Source organism: Channa argus, chromosome 3 (assembly GCF_033026475.1).
Source record: "Channa argus isolate prfri chromosome 3, Channa argus male v1.0, whole genome shotgun sequence".
Taxonomy (NCBI): domain Eukaryota; kingdom Metazoa; phylum Chordata; class Actinopteri; order Anabantiformes; family Channidae; genus Channa; species Channa argus.
The window spans coordinates 29,159,162-29,175,554 of record NC_090199.1 but is presented as its reverse complement, the minus strand read 5'-3'; the positions used below and the strand labels follow the sequence as shown (position 1 = coordinate 29,175,554).

The 16,393-nt window shown below is 38.8% G+C and overlaps 1 protein-coding gene across 12 annotated transcripts in view; it reads left to right on the top strand.

The window, feature by feature from the left end:
- The window catches only part of LOC137124082 (teneurin-3), a 379,316-nt gene that overhangs the window by 164,697 nt on the left and 198,226 nt on the right, over positions 1-16,393 (top strand). For 11 of the 12 annotated variants that reach the window (XM_067498733.1, XM_067498732.1, XM_067498743.1 and 8 more), the window contains 3 exons: positions 3,547-3,775; positions 10,589-10,709; positions 14,633-14,703. In XM_067498733.1, coding sequence (XP_067354834.1) covers positions 3,673-3,775; positions 10,589-10,709; positions 14,633-14,703 — 295 coding nt within the window. In that variant the 5' untranslated portion in view covers positions 3,547-3,672. The remainder of the gene's footprint in view (positions 1-3,546; positions 3,776-10,588; positions 10,710-14,632; positions 14,704-16,393) is intronic. The other variant, XM_067498734.1, reaches the window with a different exon arrangement.

Here is a 16,393-nt window from a genome sequence, read left to right as displayed (position 1 = left end):
CAGTATCTCCACACTAAATGGTCTCATATAGCTTTTATATCTATTGCCACTCAAAGCGCTTTACACTGTTTCTTATTCACCAATCACACACACGCTCATACACCGATGGGGCCAAGTTGGGGTTCGGTGTCTTGCTCAAGGACACTTTGACATGTGAGCAGAGGAGCTGGGGATTGAACCAACAACTGCAACCGCTCTATCTTCCTGCGCCACAGTCGCCCCTGCTCAGCCAAGTTAATAATAACACTCTGCAAATCTACAACCCTGTGAATAAATGTCAACAGGGACTATAAAAGCTTTTATTATATTTAATACCAATCCAAACAATGCGGTACCTTTTTTATTTCATTAATTTCTCTCAATTCCGGGTTAATTTAATAAGCCATGTAAGACATGAACCAACAGTTGGTGATTGATGAATACATCAATGAAGGAACCAAAATGTTTCATCAGCAAATTCTCATAAGATAACTCATTAGGGCTTCAAACGTTCTTGCAGTAATGAACTACGAACCATTGTTAGAGAGATTAGTTAATGATGATTGTAACACAACGTGGAATACATGATTACTATAGTAAGGAAGAACATGTGTGCCGTTGCCACTGCGTGTAGTGTTTTATTTTTATGTAATTTATGCTGTAACTTCACTTTACCCTGAAGTTTTTTAGCCTAACCCCAATTCAGTTTTTTGTGTACATAAAGTTGTTCCTATGGCATCAAATCCTGGCACTTCTGGAGCATCCAATAGTAACACCAAAGTGTACCTGTGGTGTCAGAATAACACTTAAAAAGTAGCACAATTTTATTCATTATTTGAAGCTGTGGGATGACAGTGTGTTTGCAGGCCTGTAGGTGACTAGAAGTGAAGACTCCAATGTGCAAGATTCAGCCTGCACTGTTAGCACGTGCACATTAATCTGAAGCAGATGTAGTAAATGTCAGTATCCAGAACATCTTAGTCCTCGTGAAGAATAAAATGCACAAAACATGTTCTCCGGACAGCAAAGTGCATCACAAGCCATCCACATAAACAAACATTCACATGCATGCAGGTCCAGAAGGTAGAGGATTTAAGGCTCAGTGTCTCAGATTAAGTTGACAGCTTAAAAAGCTGTCTGACCACCACTGGCTGTCTTTGCTTCACCCTCTCTCTCAGCCTTACACAACCTATCTTTACATTTCTTTTTCCATCCTTACTCAGGCAGCTTTTTTTTATACTTTCTTGCATGGGTCTGAAGTCAGCATTCAATATAATATGTTGTCAAGAAAGTCGAAAATAATATGACCATATATTTTATCACAAGTCTTTTTTAAGCTCTGCTACTCTCCCTTTATGTGATCACACTAAATAGAATTCTGCTGTCAACTTTCTCTCATCCTCTCACCTTCTTTCTCTATATTTCTCAAAAATGAAAGTGTTTCTAGGCCAACACTGTGGTTTTAGTACTTGAGATGCTAACAGGTGATACATCCTGTGTACCAAAGCTCAAGTTAAGCTCTGGCTTTAATACTCCCCACAGACAGAAACAGACAACTCAATGTGTATACAAAGACCCACATGTCTTAAAGAACTGCTGACTGTCTGTGAACAGCTTACTCCCCCATTTTATGATCAATTCAACTTCATTTGTTATAACTCAGCATAAAGAGCAGTATCAAAACCAGCAAGCTTAGCAATTGCGCCATTCATAAACCAACTCTACGCAAATCTGGCTAAAGCCTTCAATAAACTAAAGCTAACTTTTGTCAGGCTAATGTTATGAACAGTTGTAACGTTGGTAACATTCCATGTTCACATAAACACAGTATATCATAGTAATATTGCATATTTGCTCCAGCCAGATGTGTTTCTTAACCATCTGAATAAATAGGTGCTCTCACTGCTACCATTGGAAAGTAACTTATAGGTGTATATGTACACAATGCGTTTAAAAAGTATAAAATTAATGAAATTGATTTAATTTGATAAAATGTACAAAAAACTGATAAAAAACAGATATCTAAAAAGAAAGAGATCTGACTTCTTCTTCATTAATTGCCTTTTCACAGGGTTGCTTGGAGATTTCTTTTATTTTCATGGTAATAACTGGACCTTCCAGATACATTATAATTTAAACTAAAACCCTTTAAATGAATTCACTGATCCCAGGTAATCACCATTTAACTGTTTCTGTGAGTTGTAAAACCAACTGGGTTACTTTAAAGGGGGTCAGTCTTTATGCAATCTGTTTGATATCTTCATATAATTTAGATTACTTTGTGAATGTGAAAGTTTAATGCTGCTGCTGTGTGTCTGTGTGTGTGTGTGTGGTGTGTAGCAGTCATTTGTAATGATTTCTACAGTCGAAAAAGTCTTTCTAGGGTTGCAGTCATAGTGAATGTCAGTGACAAAACACGGGATCATCTTGTGTCGTGTTTACCATAATTTATCATTATTGTTACTTTTGTCATTGTTGTTTATGTATTTTAACCTAAATTACATATCTCACATCATCTTTCCCTAACCCCAACCATATTTTCCATTTTTGTGTCTAAAACCTGTCATATGTGTCTATTTTGTGTGCCAGAACCAAACAACACTGCAGCACATATTGAACCTATTAGCGTGTAGACCAGCTACCTACTGGCCCATATTTATGGTGGACATAACAACACTGCCACTGAATGACATAATACCATTGTAGGCAGGTGATCTGTTATACACTAAAGCATCATGAATAAAAGACAAATAACAACAGGCATGACAACAAGATGAATTCGTATTTGAAGAATATTTGGTTAAAATGACTTGATATTGCCATTTATATTGTTTTGTTTTGTTTAAACTCTAAACTCTGTTACTGTGGTCATGAGTTGAAATGAAATGAAGGAAGGCCAAAAAGATTCATTTGGAATTGCACTGTATAGGGCAATTTCCTCAAGGCAAGTGATACTGAAATTTGACATGTTAATGACAAGTTAAAACGAAGGATGAAACTGGCTGTTGTCAAGTTTAATAGTGAGGTGACAGTTCATTTATATTCATAAGGATAATTTACAATAGCCACACTGAGCAGTGAACTAATGTGTTTGAGCATGTTGTGATAAGTGATATCAGAGCAGCTATGCACACTGGTACATGTTGTTTACACTAAAGGGTTGAGGGAAGCTTTGTGATATTGTCCATACTATGTATGAATTATTACTGTAGACTTGGAAACTGCATTAAAACTGTGACTGTTAATTAAATTAAACTGTAAATCAATATGTCCTTCTACCTTTAAATGAATTTGCTGCCCTGTAACTTTGGGTCTCTTTATAGGAATCTTTTGATGAGCACACCATGGCTCAAAAGATGGGCATCTCTGTTTTAACTATGTGAAGTCACCAAATTTTTGATGCCAACATCACACAGAAAAAAATAGCACAGCAAACATGCTGTTGATTGAGATAATCAACACAGCAGCCAGACTTTGTACAGTTGATGTAGTTACTGTTTAAGCAACGTTACAACTGTCATTCTTTGACTTTTCTATCGACTATCTTTTTTGTCTGTGTGTTTTCAGGTGGTGCCCAAAAACTCTTCCCTCTTTCTCTTTTACAACCTCTGTCTTTCCTTTATCTTTGGCTGTCTCTCCCTCTCTCTCACTGTCTGTCTTTCTGTCTATGCAGTTCTACAGCAGCATGCATATATGTTTTCCAGCAGAACAAACAGAAGCATTATGGAAGTGAAAGAGCGTCGTCCATACTGCTCACTCACCAAGAGCCGCAAGGACAAGGAGGGACCCTACACTGGTAAGTAGTTACCTCAATTAACTACTCTATACAGTATAAATCAAATGAGAAGAGACAGAATAGAAGGACAAATTGTATTCTGTAATTGGATGAATAAAGTGGGAGGTACTGTGTAATAGTGAAGAGACTAGACCAAAGTGACGTATAAATGAAACAGGCTCAAGTCAAACTTTATTGTAGACACATCCTGAAACACATGAACCTTTTTAGCCCTCCAGTATTAATTTGGATCTGGCTTGGCTCATAATGACAAAAGCTTTAGAGGTCAATGAAGTCACAGTTTAGGAGCCACGAGGAGCAGATAATTATCCAGGAGAACAATAGACTGCTGAAGCAGAGATACACAAAACCAAGATGCTGACAATAAGCTTCAAACAATACAGTAAGAGCTAACAGCTAAGAAAGGAGGCAATGCTACAGAAGGTTTGGAAAAGGCAACACACATTCAGAGACTGAATAGTATCTCAAAGGGACTAAGCTCAGTGTGGCCTTACAAAGGAGCAAAATACAGTATAGGTGACTCTTTTACTAAGAAATTTGTACTTTCTACCAGGGCATAGATTGCTAAGTGGTTGTTCTTTAAATTGTAAACCTCAGGCTCTGTGCTTTAGTCATCCGTCCGCAAAGCTCCTGCAATTTCCTGATGACATCACTCTCACTGATTCATGATTGTAGTTGTACCAAGGCACAAAAACATTTTTTTTTTTAGTTTTAGGCAGAAAATAGGGCTGTCAATCTTGATTAATAATAGGCTGTCTGTAGTTCGACACGATATATTGTAAATTAATCACACAATTAATCTTTTCAGAATTTGCTCTATTTAATCTATGAAAGGTTTTTGGCTCTCTAGTTTAGTGTCTGATTGTGTTTCTGTTTGTGTATTTAGAACTGCGTATGTGTCTTTATAACATAGTGTATGCTGTATGTAGTCTATAATTTTTAATCAACGTCAGACCTAGAACATAGGTATTTCAAGTGACTACCAAAAGGCTCACAACATTCCTGTGGATATCACTAGACTGGTGGACGTGCAGTGGATTGTCAGCTGGTCCAGCAGGTGATGGAGAAGGGAGTGGAAGCAGAAACTGGGATGCTGGGCTGGCCTACAGGCTAGAAAAGCCACCCAAAGCACTGGTACTAAGCATCTGCCTTGTAAATGCCAGATCTATCATAAACGCCCAGCATGCTTAAAGGACTGTTAAACTCTGTGGATAGGTCAGTGAAACCATCAAAGTTCCTGTTTCCTGCAATCACCACCCTAAGGAACCCCATTAAAACAACTTCTACCACCAGTACAGCTTGGCCTTTATAGATCTGAACTGCTAGATCGAAACTGAACACACCAATGGGGGAGCTGCTAAGTTGGGCTTCAGTGACTTTTTCAAACACACTTCGACATGTGAAGGGAGGAGCCGCTATTCGAACATACAATCCCGGAATCAGTGGACGCCTGCTCTACCTCCTGAAGTCAGTGAATCCTAGGAAGGTAGCCGAACCAGATGAAATGCATAGTAAAGTTCACACATGACGGAAGCTGCCATTCCATCCTGCTTATAGTGAACAATTATTATACGAGTCCCCAAAGAAGACAGCTTAAGTGGATTTAAATGATTACAGACCAGTTGGACTAACACCAGTAATAAAGTACTAAAACTACATCACATGAAGGCTAGACCCCTCGATTCATTGACTCACATAAGTATGCATACCAAACTGAAGGTCAGCTGAAGATGCCATAGCCATCACGGTGCACACTGAGCTGAGCCACTTGGAATATCAAAAGAGTTAGTGAGAATGCTCCTCACTTGACTTTAGCACCCGTTCCAATACAATAATTTAGGACATTGTAATCGACAAACTGCCAGACTTAAGGCTTTCATTCTTCCGTTGCTACTGGATAAAATATTTCCCCCCACAGAGTCAGCACTGCTTTCCTACAGGGTTGTGAGTTGAGTCGAGTCCTTTGTATATACATAACTGCAGGACAGCATGCTCGCCAATAACATCACCAGGTTTGTGGACAAAACAACTGTGGTTGGACTCATCTCTGGGGATAATGAGACACCATACAGTTCAGAGAATAACTTGGCACTGTTAAAACAAAGGAGATAATATTGAACTTTAGGAGGAAATGCGACACAGTCCCTGCAACTCTTGTCATTAACGTGGAAGAAGTGGAAAAGGTACAAACATGAAAATCCTGCGCATCCACATGAAAACCTCTCTTGGTTGCCTAACACCACAGCAATTATAAAGAAAGCACAACAACTTGACTTCCTTACAGTGCTCAGGAGAAATGGCATGGAGAGAAAGCTGCTGGTAGCATTTTATCAGGTGACCATTGAGAATGTCCTCACATGCTGCATTGAGATGTGTTTTATGTGGGCTGCTCTGCTGCAAATAAAAAGCACTGCACAGACTAATAAGTCAGAAGAAAAGATTGGTGGCTGAAAGACCTCACCATGTCACATTACCTCCACAGGGCTAAAAACATCATTATGGACGCTTCTCAAGCTGGACACAATTTCTTTAAACAATTACCTTCAGGCAGATGTCAAAACATGTACCACCAGACTCAAAGACAATTTTTTTGTCACTGCCATTGCCTTATTTAAAAACCAATAATCTAGCTAGTTACTACTGTCAAGCTGTTATTCCAACACCATGCTGCATTTTAAAGTTTTTACTTTTTTAAGTTGGGCAATTCTAAGTTGTAACTATTTAGATATATTTATTAGGCCAAAATGCTATTTTGTATTCTCTTTTACTTTTGATATGAGTGTCTATGGAGAATGTACACACCATTTATGACACCAATGCAATGACAATTAAGACTTCGACTTTTCAAGTTTTAAACTCTTAGCAGCATGGGAGTGGACACATGGTAGATAAAATTTACAATAGCCCTAATATTAATCAATGGTTATGGTTATGGTGGATATGGTTCATATCAATTCAGTGATTAGACAAACTAACTATTTTATGTTATATAGTTAACCCATATACACAGGCCGAGCTGAGAATACAACATCATGTTTATTGGCAGGAAGGGAAAAGTTCCAGAAGGACAACCATCTCTGCAGCCCTTCACCAAGCTGGGCTTTACAGCAGAGTGGTTATACGGAAGGCTCCCCTAAACCCAAACGCATTAAAGACACTTAGAGTTTGCGAAAAACCTGAAGTTCTCTCAACCTTTGAGGAGAAAGATTTTTAGGTCTGAACAACTCAAGGTTGAACTGTTGGGCTATTCAATTCTAACTGTTATGTCTGGAAGGAACGAGGCACTGCTTAATTATCTGACCAATACATTTTCTGATCAATCCAGGACTTTGTGGACTGGTGCCAGAGGATCTGCCTCTAGATCAATGCGGGGAAAATCAAAGAGCCGTTGGTTGACTTCCGCAGACACGCATACTCTTCACCTTCACTGGTGAACATCTGAGGAAAGTTACGAATACCTGGGTGTTCACCTGAACAGTAAACTGGACTGGACACATAACACAGATGTGGAAAGGACACAGCAGACTCTTTCTGCTGAAAGAGAGAGACTAAGGTCTTTTTTTTTTTTACCCTGTGGTGTCCTCAGGCATCTTTTATGTGGTGGTCAGCTGCTACAGCAGCATCTCAGGAAGACCATACAGGAAGAGAATGGATAAACTGATGAGGAAGCCCAGCTCAGTCCTGGGGATGCCCCTGGAGACAGCACAGCAGGTGGAAGAAAGGAGGATGGTAGCCAAGCTATCGTCCTTGCTGGAGAATGAATCCCAACCACTTTTTGACACAGTAACATCTCTGAGCAGCCCCTTCAGTGACAAACTGTTATATTCTAGGTGCCTGAAGGAGTGATAACCTAGGTCTTTACTCCCTGCTGCTCTGAGATGTATACCATAAAAACAGTAAGATAAGATAACATTTTTATTGATCACACAGTGAGGAAATCCATGTGTTAAAGAAGAGAATTTGCAGTAATCAAGGATTACAAGAGATCTTCAACTTGACTGTTGAGTTGTACAATCTTACAGCAGTGGGACTGAAAGATCTGCGGTACTGCACCTTCCTACACTGAGGGTGTATCAGCCCCTCAATGTAGGAATCACTTCTCCTTTAGCTGTCCTTCTAAATCTGCTCTGTCCATGACCAGATATAATCTTCAGGCCTCTCCACATTTCCTGTGCATTGTTCTGTTCCAGTCGCTCCTACAGCTTCTTCTTGTAGGTGTCCTTGGCCTGCCTGATCTTGTACTTGAGTTCATGTTGAACTCTCCTCTTCTTCTCTCTGTTCCCTGAGATGAAAGTCCTCTTGTTCTTGTTCAGTAGGGCTTTAAGCTCAGGGGTCACCCAGGATTTGTTATTGGAGAAGCAACGTACCCTCCATGTTGGCAGCGTGTTCTCCACTCGTAAGTTAGTATAGTTCATAATGCAGTGGGTCAGGCTGTTTATGTCATCACCGTGAGAGCTGCACAGTGTCTCCCAATCTGTGGTCTGGAAACTGTCTCTCACTGGCCTCATTAGTTTACACTTTCACAGACTTCTTTGGTGCAGGCTCTCTTCTTATCCTGGGTGTGTATTCAGGGAGCAAATGTACTTGGTTGTGATCAGAACGACAAAGTGGGGGGAGGGGGACAGAGGTGTATGCGCCTGTGACATTAGCATACTGCAGGTCACACGTCTTGTTCTTCCTCATATGCAACTTCACATACTGGGTGAAAGTAGGGAGAGTGAAAGAGATCGAGGTGTGAAGTCCCCACTGATCAGAAGGAGGGACTGTGGGTGTTAAGTCTGCACGCTGCAAAGAGTAGTCCACACGCGGCTGCTGCATCGGCAGAGAGAAGGATGCAAAGCACAATGAAGTGAAAACCTACCTTGGGATGTAATAGATACCGATAGCGAGTAACGCAGTATCCTATGGGCAGATTTGTTCATTAATGTGTGATGTGCACTGGGTTACACCATCTCTCCTTCATAAACACAGCCAGTCTCTATCTTATATTATCCTATCTAATCTTATACCATCCCTACAGTGAAGCATGTTGATGGCAGCATCATGCTATGAGGGTGATTTTCAGCAGCAGAGACTACGTGACTTGGGTTATTGTTAAGGAAAAGCTTAATGGAGTAAATTATGGAAATATTCTCAATGAAAACCTGTTCCACAGTGCTCAGGACCTCAGACTGGGCTGAAGGTTTACTTTCCAACATGAAAGCAATCCTAAGCACACAGCCAAGACAACACAGGAGGCTTTGAATGTCCTAGATTGGCCCAGTGAGAGCCTTTAACCTATTGAACAAGTCTGGGGAGACTTAAAAATGACCTAACCTGATTGAGCTCGAGAGGATTTCTAGAAGGAATGGCAGTCCCCATATCTAGGTGTGCAAAAAAATGTGTCATACCCAAAAAGACATGAGGGTGTATTTGGTGGAAAAGGTGATTCAACAAAGTACTGAGTAAAGGGTCTGTATACTACTGCCAATGTCATATATTTTATTTGTTTTTTAGTAAATTTACTAAAAAAAAACGTTACTAAAAATACATTTCAAAAATTTTGTTTTCAGTGTCATTATCGAGTGTATGTGCATGGTTGCTTTTGCACATGCGCGCATGTATGTAGGTGCTGCCCCGCCCTACGTTAAACAGACAGACAGCCGATATCAGAACAACAGAAACACCATAACTATAACGTCATATATGTTAATCTTACGCTTCAAGTGCAAATAAAATGCTGAGATTCAATTCAATTCAACTTTATTTACATAGCAGCACTTCACAACAGTCATCTCAAGGCACTTGAGATGTATAGTCTTGTAATAATACATTTAAGACTTTACAGTTATATAGAGGAAACCCAACAAATCCCTCTGAACAAGCCATGGGCAACAGTGGAGAGGAAAAACTCCCTTTAACGAAAGAAACCTCCAGCAGAACCAGACCTAAGATGGCCAGCCATCTGCCTTGACCGGTTACTGAAGAGTGGAAAGTGACACAGAGTACGTCAGCTTTCATACGCTCACTGAAACTGTCAACTGGTGTAATAATAGGACATTCTAACACAACCCACGCTAATGGCATCCATAAAAACTGTGGCATAAAAAAGAATTTGCATTCATGTGGAGGCAGCGGCTCAGTTGGTAGAGTGGACACCCACCAACCATAGAGTCACGCTTCGCTCTTTCTGACCACATGCCACAGTGTCCCTGGGCAAGACAGCGTGCCCCCAACAGCCCATCCCCATCACCAGCCAGGCAGTGCCTGTGCAAAGCCCAGTAGAAATTGGGGAGGCCAAATCAACATGCAGACAATTGACCCGCTCTGGCAACCCTGCACTCACAGGATAAGCCGAAAGGACAAAAAAAAAAATATTTTGCATTTGTGGACTTGTGTGGTATATTTGTAGGGACAGCAATGAAACTCACACATTACACATGCTGTGTTTAGAGTGGACACACCTAATGCCAGGAACATCATTTGAGTTAAGGGGGGCTACAGATATCAGCAGTGTCTGCTCTATATGACATTTCTCTCAGCAGACTAGAGTAGCAGCATCTATCCAACATGTTTTTGCACTTAACTTTGCAGAAACATGAGGTCTGATTTTAACTGGCGACATCTGAGGACTGTAAGATGACCCCATCACAAAACATCAAATGACTGTTCTGTACTGCACACTCATCATAAACTTAATCTCCCAATGTCTGAAGGCTTTAGTACATTACTGTACTGTAAGTACTGTATAGAAATGTGTGTGTTATTGAATATGGCTTTATGCAAGATTTTATGTTAACTTGTTTGTTTTTGTTTTGCCCATGTGTTTGGTAGGTTCTTCAGGGGACAGTGAAGACTGTGCTATTGGCTCCCAGGGAATCAGAGTTCCCACTCAGAAGTCCTATTCATCCAGTGAAACACTCAAGGCCTTTGACCAGCACCAAGACCAGACCAGGTTAGAACTGGAATGTCACAGATTATAATGTTCCATTTTGTCCAAGCAAATTGGATAATATTAGACCCCCAATGTCTTTAAATTACACAATTTTAGCTATTTAAATTTAGTTTTCAGTTCTCTTTACATGACAAAATCAAGACTATACAGAATTATTGTGAAAACGCAAAATATCCCCTGGAAAAAAAGGAAGGGTGAAGAAAAAAACTTCCTTTAATGGAAGAAACCTCAGACAGCTCCTAGAGTGGGCGACCATCCGCCTTGATTGGTTAGGATGAGAGAAGAAGAGCAACAAGAAGTGCTCATTGGAAATACATGGCTCTACAGATCTGTGCAGAGAGAGGGAGATGAAGGATACATTCCAAGTATCTTCTAAATGATGTTGTTCCCCTCTCTCACTTCTTTTCCTTGCTTCTTAGTCCCACCCATTAAAAATGCATGGAGGGATGCAAAGAAAAGACACGAGGAGAGAAGCACCAAGGGATTTGAGATTCCCGTTCCTCTAAACCGTCATGTGCAACAAAGGGACTTTGGGAGTTTATATTTGTCCACAACCTGTCCAAATAATGATCAGAATGTGCAGACACAGCCATCTGGTTGTTGTTTTTTTTTCAACCTGCCTGTGTTTTAAGCTAATAATAATTTGGATTATGTTTTATAACCCAAAGGTTTGTAGATGATTCATTAAACTTAAATGTTTTGATAAAAGTAAATTATATTACATCAAATTTTATTCATACCAAATGCATGGGGATTCTCAGCCTCCTGTGAATGAATAATTGACACAACAGTCTCATAAATCATCAAACTCCCCCCTTAGTCCATGACAATATTATTAATAGTTAAAAAATTAAGTTACTGTAATAAAGATACAAAGTTGTTCATGGCTTATTTGTCATCAGATTGCTAGTTCCACAGCATGTAATGAGATGTTGGCACTAAAAGAAATTCTAATAAAAGCCTGGTGGAGGTAAATCGGTTCTGATATTAGTTTAATTTAGTAATAAGCTGTGATGCTATTGTAACGCAAATTCCCACCAGTTTGATCCACTGCAGCACACAAACAGCAACTCGTCAACAATAAATGTTGATCCTATAAAAGACTAACTAGAAGAATGAGCTAGTCCACGCTCAATTATCACCCTCTACATCTCTCTGTTTTTATCCTCTATTTCCTTCGCAAAATAAGAGGCTTTGGGATATACTATAAGCAAGGAATAATTTTACAAGAGCCATGAATCATACCCAGAAAGGGAGAAGGACAACTACGGAAAAAAAGAGACATAACACTAATGTCATGCAAAGGAGAGGTGAGGAGGGTAAGTGCTCAGTGCCTTGGTGGGGGGGTCCCCAGAAGTCTAAACCAATGGCAGCGACTCTAAGCTTCATCAAAAAGGACAGTTTAAGTTAAGTCTTGAAACTCAAAAAGGTGTCTGTCTCTCAAATCTGAACTGGAAGCAGGTTCTGTAACAAAAAAGAAACTTGGACCAAGCACAAGTAAGCTGAACAGCTGATGCTAGTGACAGAAGGAGTTTATTTAAAAAGCTCACATGGGCACCAGGTTAAACGAAGTCCTATATAATGCTTTTGTACCTATTGGTGCTCAAATCCCTTTATACTGCTTCACACTTACAATCACACACACACGTAATTCCTGCTGGCCAACACTCACCAGGAGCAACTGAGTTGGGGTTCAGTGTCTTGCTCAAGGACACTTTGACTGTGATTGGAGAAGCTGGGGATCGAATAAACAACTGTGGGATTGGTGGAAGACCACTTTACCCCCTGGCCCACAGTAGCCCACACAATAAGCCAGACTGTCCAAACAAACCAAAAATTAGCGAAGCAGTATAGTTCAGATGGTGAAGGGCATGTTTCTAGGGAGATGGTATCGAAGTAGAAAGAGGGAGGCACGATAAATGAACAGGAAATGGAGAATCCAAAAACAGAGGACACCTTACTGAGAACAGGAAGTGGAAAATACAAGTGTGACAAGAGGATCATGACAGGTTCCAGAGGAGAGAAGCTCAATAGCTAAAGGCTCTGTCTCCCATTGTTTTTCTGGAAATTCAAGGAACCACGAGTAGACCTGCACTTTAAGAGTGAAGTGTTCTAGTGGTATAATACATTACTATGGGGTCTTTGGGATAAGTGTAGCTTGATCATTAAGAGTCATTAAGGAGGATTTTAAACTCTGGATTTTAAGGGAAGCCAGAGGCTAAAGAAAGAAAAAGCATGATCTGCCATGAGCTGATTGCTGCTGGAACACCAGTTATACTCTCCACAGTTAAATAGGTTTTACATTGCCATACGGACTGAAAGGCTGCTGTCCAAAAAAGAAGCAGATGCTCCAAAAGTTACACCTTAAGCCTCCACTAAACCTTACAGCTGATTACACATGCCGCAGGCTACAGGCATGCTGTACTGTATATGTACTAAAGAACTAAACTTAGCAGTGAAAAAAACCTTAAACAACTTAAAGTATGCTAATCCATACAAACACTAGAGATAAGGCTTTATGAAGGGATGAAAGTAAGCAAAGCTAAAGAAGAGCGTGAAATAATAACTGAATTTAGAGAACATGACATACACAAGCTGAAAACTCAAACCAGAAGAAACTCATCAGCACAAGAAAAATATCAAAGTATTATCAAAATTATAAAAGTATCAACTTGCAGCAGCCCAATGAAGGGGCAGAGTGTGTTGCAAAACGTGAGGAGGATGGCATTTAGAGTGCTGGAACTCAAAGACCTGGAAAGGAGGGAAGGTAAACTCTGGGCTTGTACACAGTGGATGGAGTAGCTAGGGCACATCCCGATTCCTTTATTGCATATTGCTATTGCATTTGCATCTTTTCCTTGCATCTTAGTCCCTCTAACTAAAAATGCATTGAGGGATTCAAGGAAAAGACCCGAGGAGAGAGGAAACAAGGAAGTGAGGAAATGTGAGACACGAGACATCCTTTTCTCTGGACTGTCATCTGCAGTGACATCTGTTTCTGATGATAACACTTCAGCTGTCAGTAACTGTTAGAGTTACTGCGGTCAGTTTTTTTGCAATGGAGTCTGGATTTGTCCAAAAATAATTAGGACATACAGTTCACACCATCAGCACAGTGTGTTTTCTTTTTTCTTTTCAGCCTGTAGATTTTAATATAAACATCTGTAAAATTTGCATTCTGTATTTTACTACTTTGGAAGACAGATATACATATATTTATTCAATAAACTAATTCTTTGCATGTGCATTTATTGGAAGTCTTTAAACTAATTATTAAGTAATACAGAATCTGACACGAAGAAAAGACAAACTTGTGTCTTACATTACGTCTGTCCTTACGTCTTTTTTATGCTGGAGCTGGGGTTGTTTCAAATCAGCTTGTTCAGCTGCAGCGTCCAATTACCAGCAGCTTACCAGTGAAGCAGTGTGTTGGTCCAACAAAAGAGTTCAGTGAAGGATGCTCTCATGTATCCTTGCTTATCTCTCCTCCAACTTCACTACTCGCTCCTCACTCCTCAGAGCAAAATAAGATGGAGGACCAGAACAACTTCCAGGGAAACTGAGGATCGAGGAGCGAGTAATGATTAATTAAGAGTATTGGGATCCACTCCTAGATGAGCTGCAGGTGAGGAAGAGAGTGAGAGCCAGGTAAATGGAAATGAGCTGCTGCCGAGCCGGTGGAGAGGGAGTGGCCAGGTGAGTAGGACAGGGTTGAACCAAGCCTGATCAAAGAACAGAAGAAGGACAATATTGCAATCACTTTTAGGTCTGTCATGTTGCATCTGTAACTGTATTTTAAACAATACTTTAAAGTAATAGGACAACACAAAGTGCACACTGTTTCTCTGCCTTCATTCTGAAGGACAATCCTTTATTATATTCTAGTAAAATAACTGACCACTTACGTTCTTTGTTGTTGAAAGGTTACTGTACGGGACAATCAAGGGACACAAGGACATGGTACACCGTGAACAAGATGATTATAACCGACAAGGTCAGAGTCCACACACACTTGCACAAAAACTGTTTTTCTCTCCTTTGGTTATCTGTGCAAACCTGTTTGCAAATATTGGACGCTGAATTAAATAGATGTTCTATTAGTTTCTTTGCCAAGTCTCATGTCTGTGTGTTTTATTTGTGTGTGTGTGTATTTATTAAGTTATTAGAACATCATTATTTGACACAGGGGGCCGTGTGCAGGTAAAAATAAATAAATGCATTGGATGTATGGCTAATTGTGTATAATTGTACAGTACTGTATCTTGTTAATTGGTTGCCACATATTTATTCAAACTTTATCAAACTTCCAAGTGTTGATGGATGCAGTTCAGATGGGGAAGTAGAAAGTGAAGTTAAACCTGTTTTAAATAAAATGTGGGTCTAATAAATACTATAACATACACATCCAATTCTTATGGTGGAAATAGACATTAAACATAAAAGTACTTTACTACTGAACCACCCATTGTTCTCCAGCTCTAATTAACACAGCATCAATATTTGAGAAATGAAACAAATCATAATTACTCAATCATCTTATCACCTTCGTTTTCACTGCTGGCCAAATTGGAGCTCATTTAAAATTAATATAAGTTTTAATTGAACAGCAGCACTCATTATCTCTTCTTGTACCATTCATTACAGAAAGCTTTTATAATTTCCCTTTTCATTTTCTGATTAAAGATGAAAAGGGACAAAGCCAGATTTTACAGATAATTTGTTTGTCTTCTTTTCATTTATATTTTAAAGGATTATTATTATTTAATTATTTTTGTTATTTGAACCTGACTTCAGCCTGACTTCAGCCTCCTTCCATCTTCCTCTTCCAGTTACTCCTAATGATGTATTACATTTAATAAAGAGAGTATTCTCAATATCAACATGGTCAATTTTATATATATATATATATATATATATATATATATATATATATATATATATATATATATATATATATATATATATATATATATATATATATGGTAAATGGCATATGGTCTCCACTTATATAGCGCTTTTCTACCTATTGGCACTCAAAGCACTTTACACTGCTTCTTATTCACACACACACACAATCATACACTGATGGGGGAGCTGGTTTGCAGCAACTAACTTGGGGTATATATATATATATATATATATATATATATATATATATATATATATATATACATAATTTGTATTATTAAAACCATTGTTACAAAGCCAAAAAACCGGTGACTTTTCCGTGTAGATTAAAATGTTATTATAATTGCAAATCCTAAATCCTATAATTGCAAATCCTAAATTCACATCATTTTTTTTCACTTTTAAATTTTTTTATCAAATTTTCCTTTTACTTTTTTAAACTCATTACAGCAGTATTACAGTTTACTACTATACTTTTTATTTGATCAGGCCAACATGCTAAACACTGTTATTATCTTTACTGTGCTTTAAAAAGAAAAAGGAAACATAACACTGGACAAAATCAAAATTTTACAAATGAAATGCTGATTCTTCAATACCCTCATAATAATCCAATGTGTGAAAAAAATTATATTACATCAAATTACATATTACAGTATTTTTTTATTCCTTTTTTTGCCACTGTGTTAGTTTAATGTTTAATAGTATTTATATTCAATTTATTTGAGTGTTATCTAATTTTTTATGTTTATATCTTACAAGCAAATAATATATTT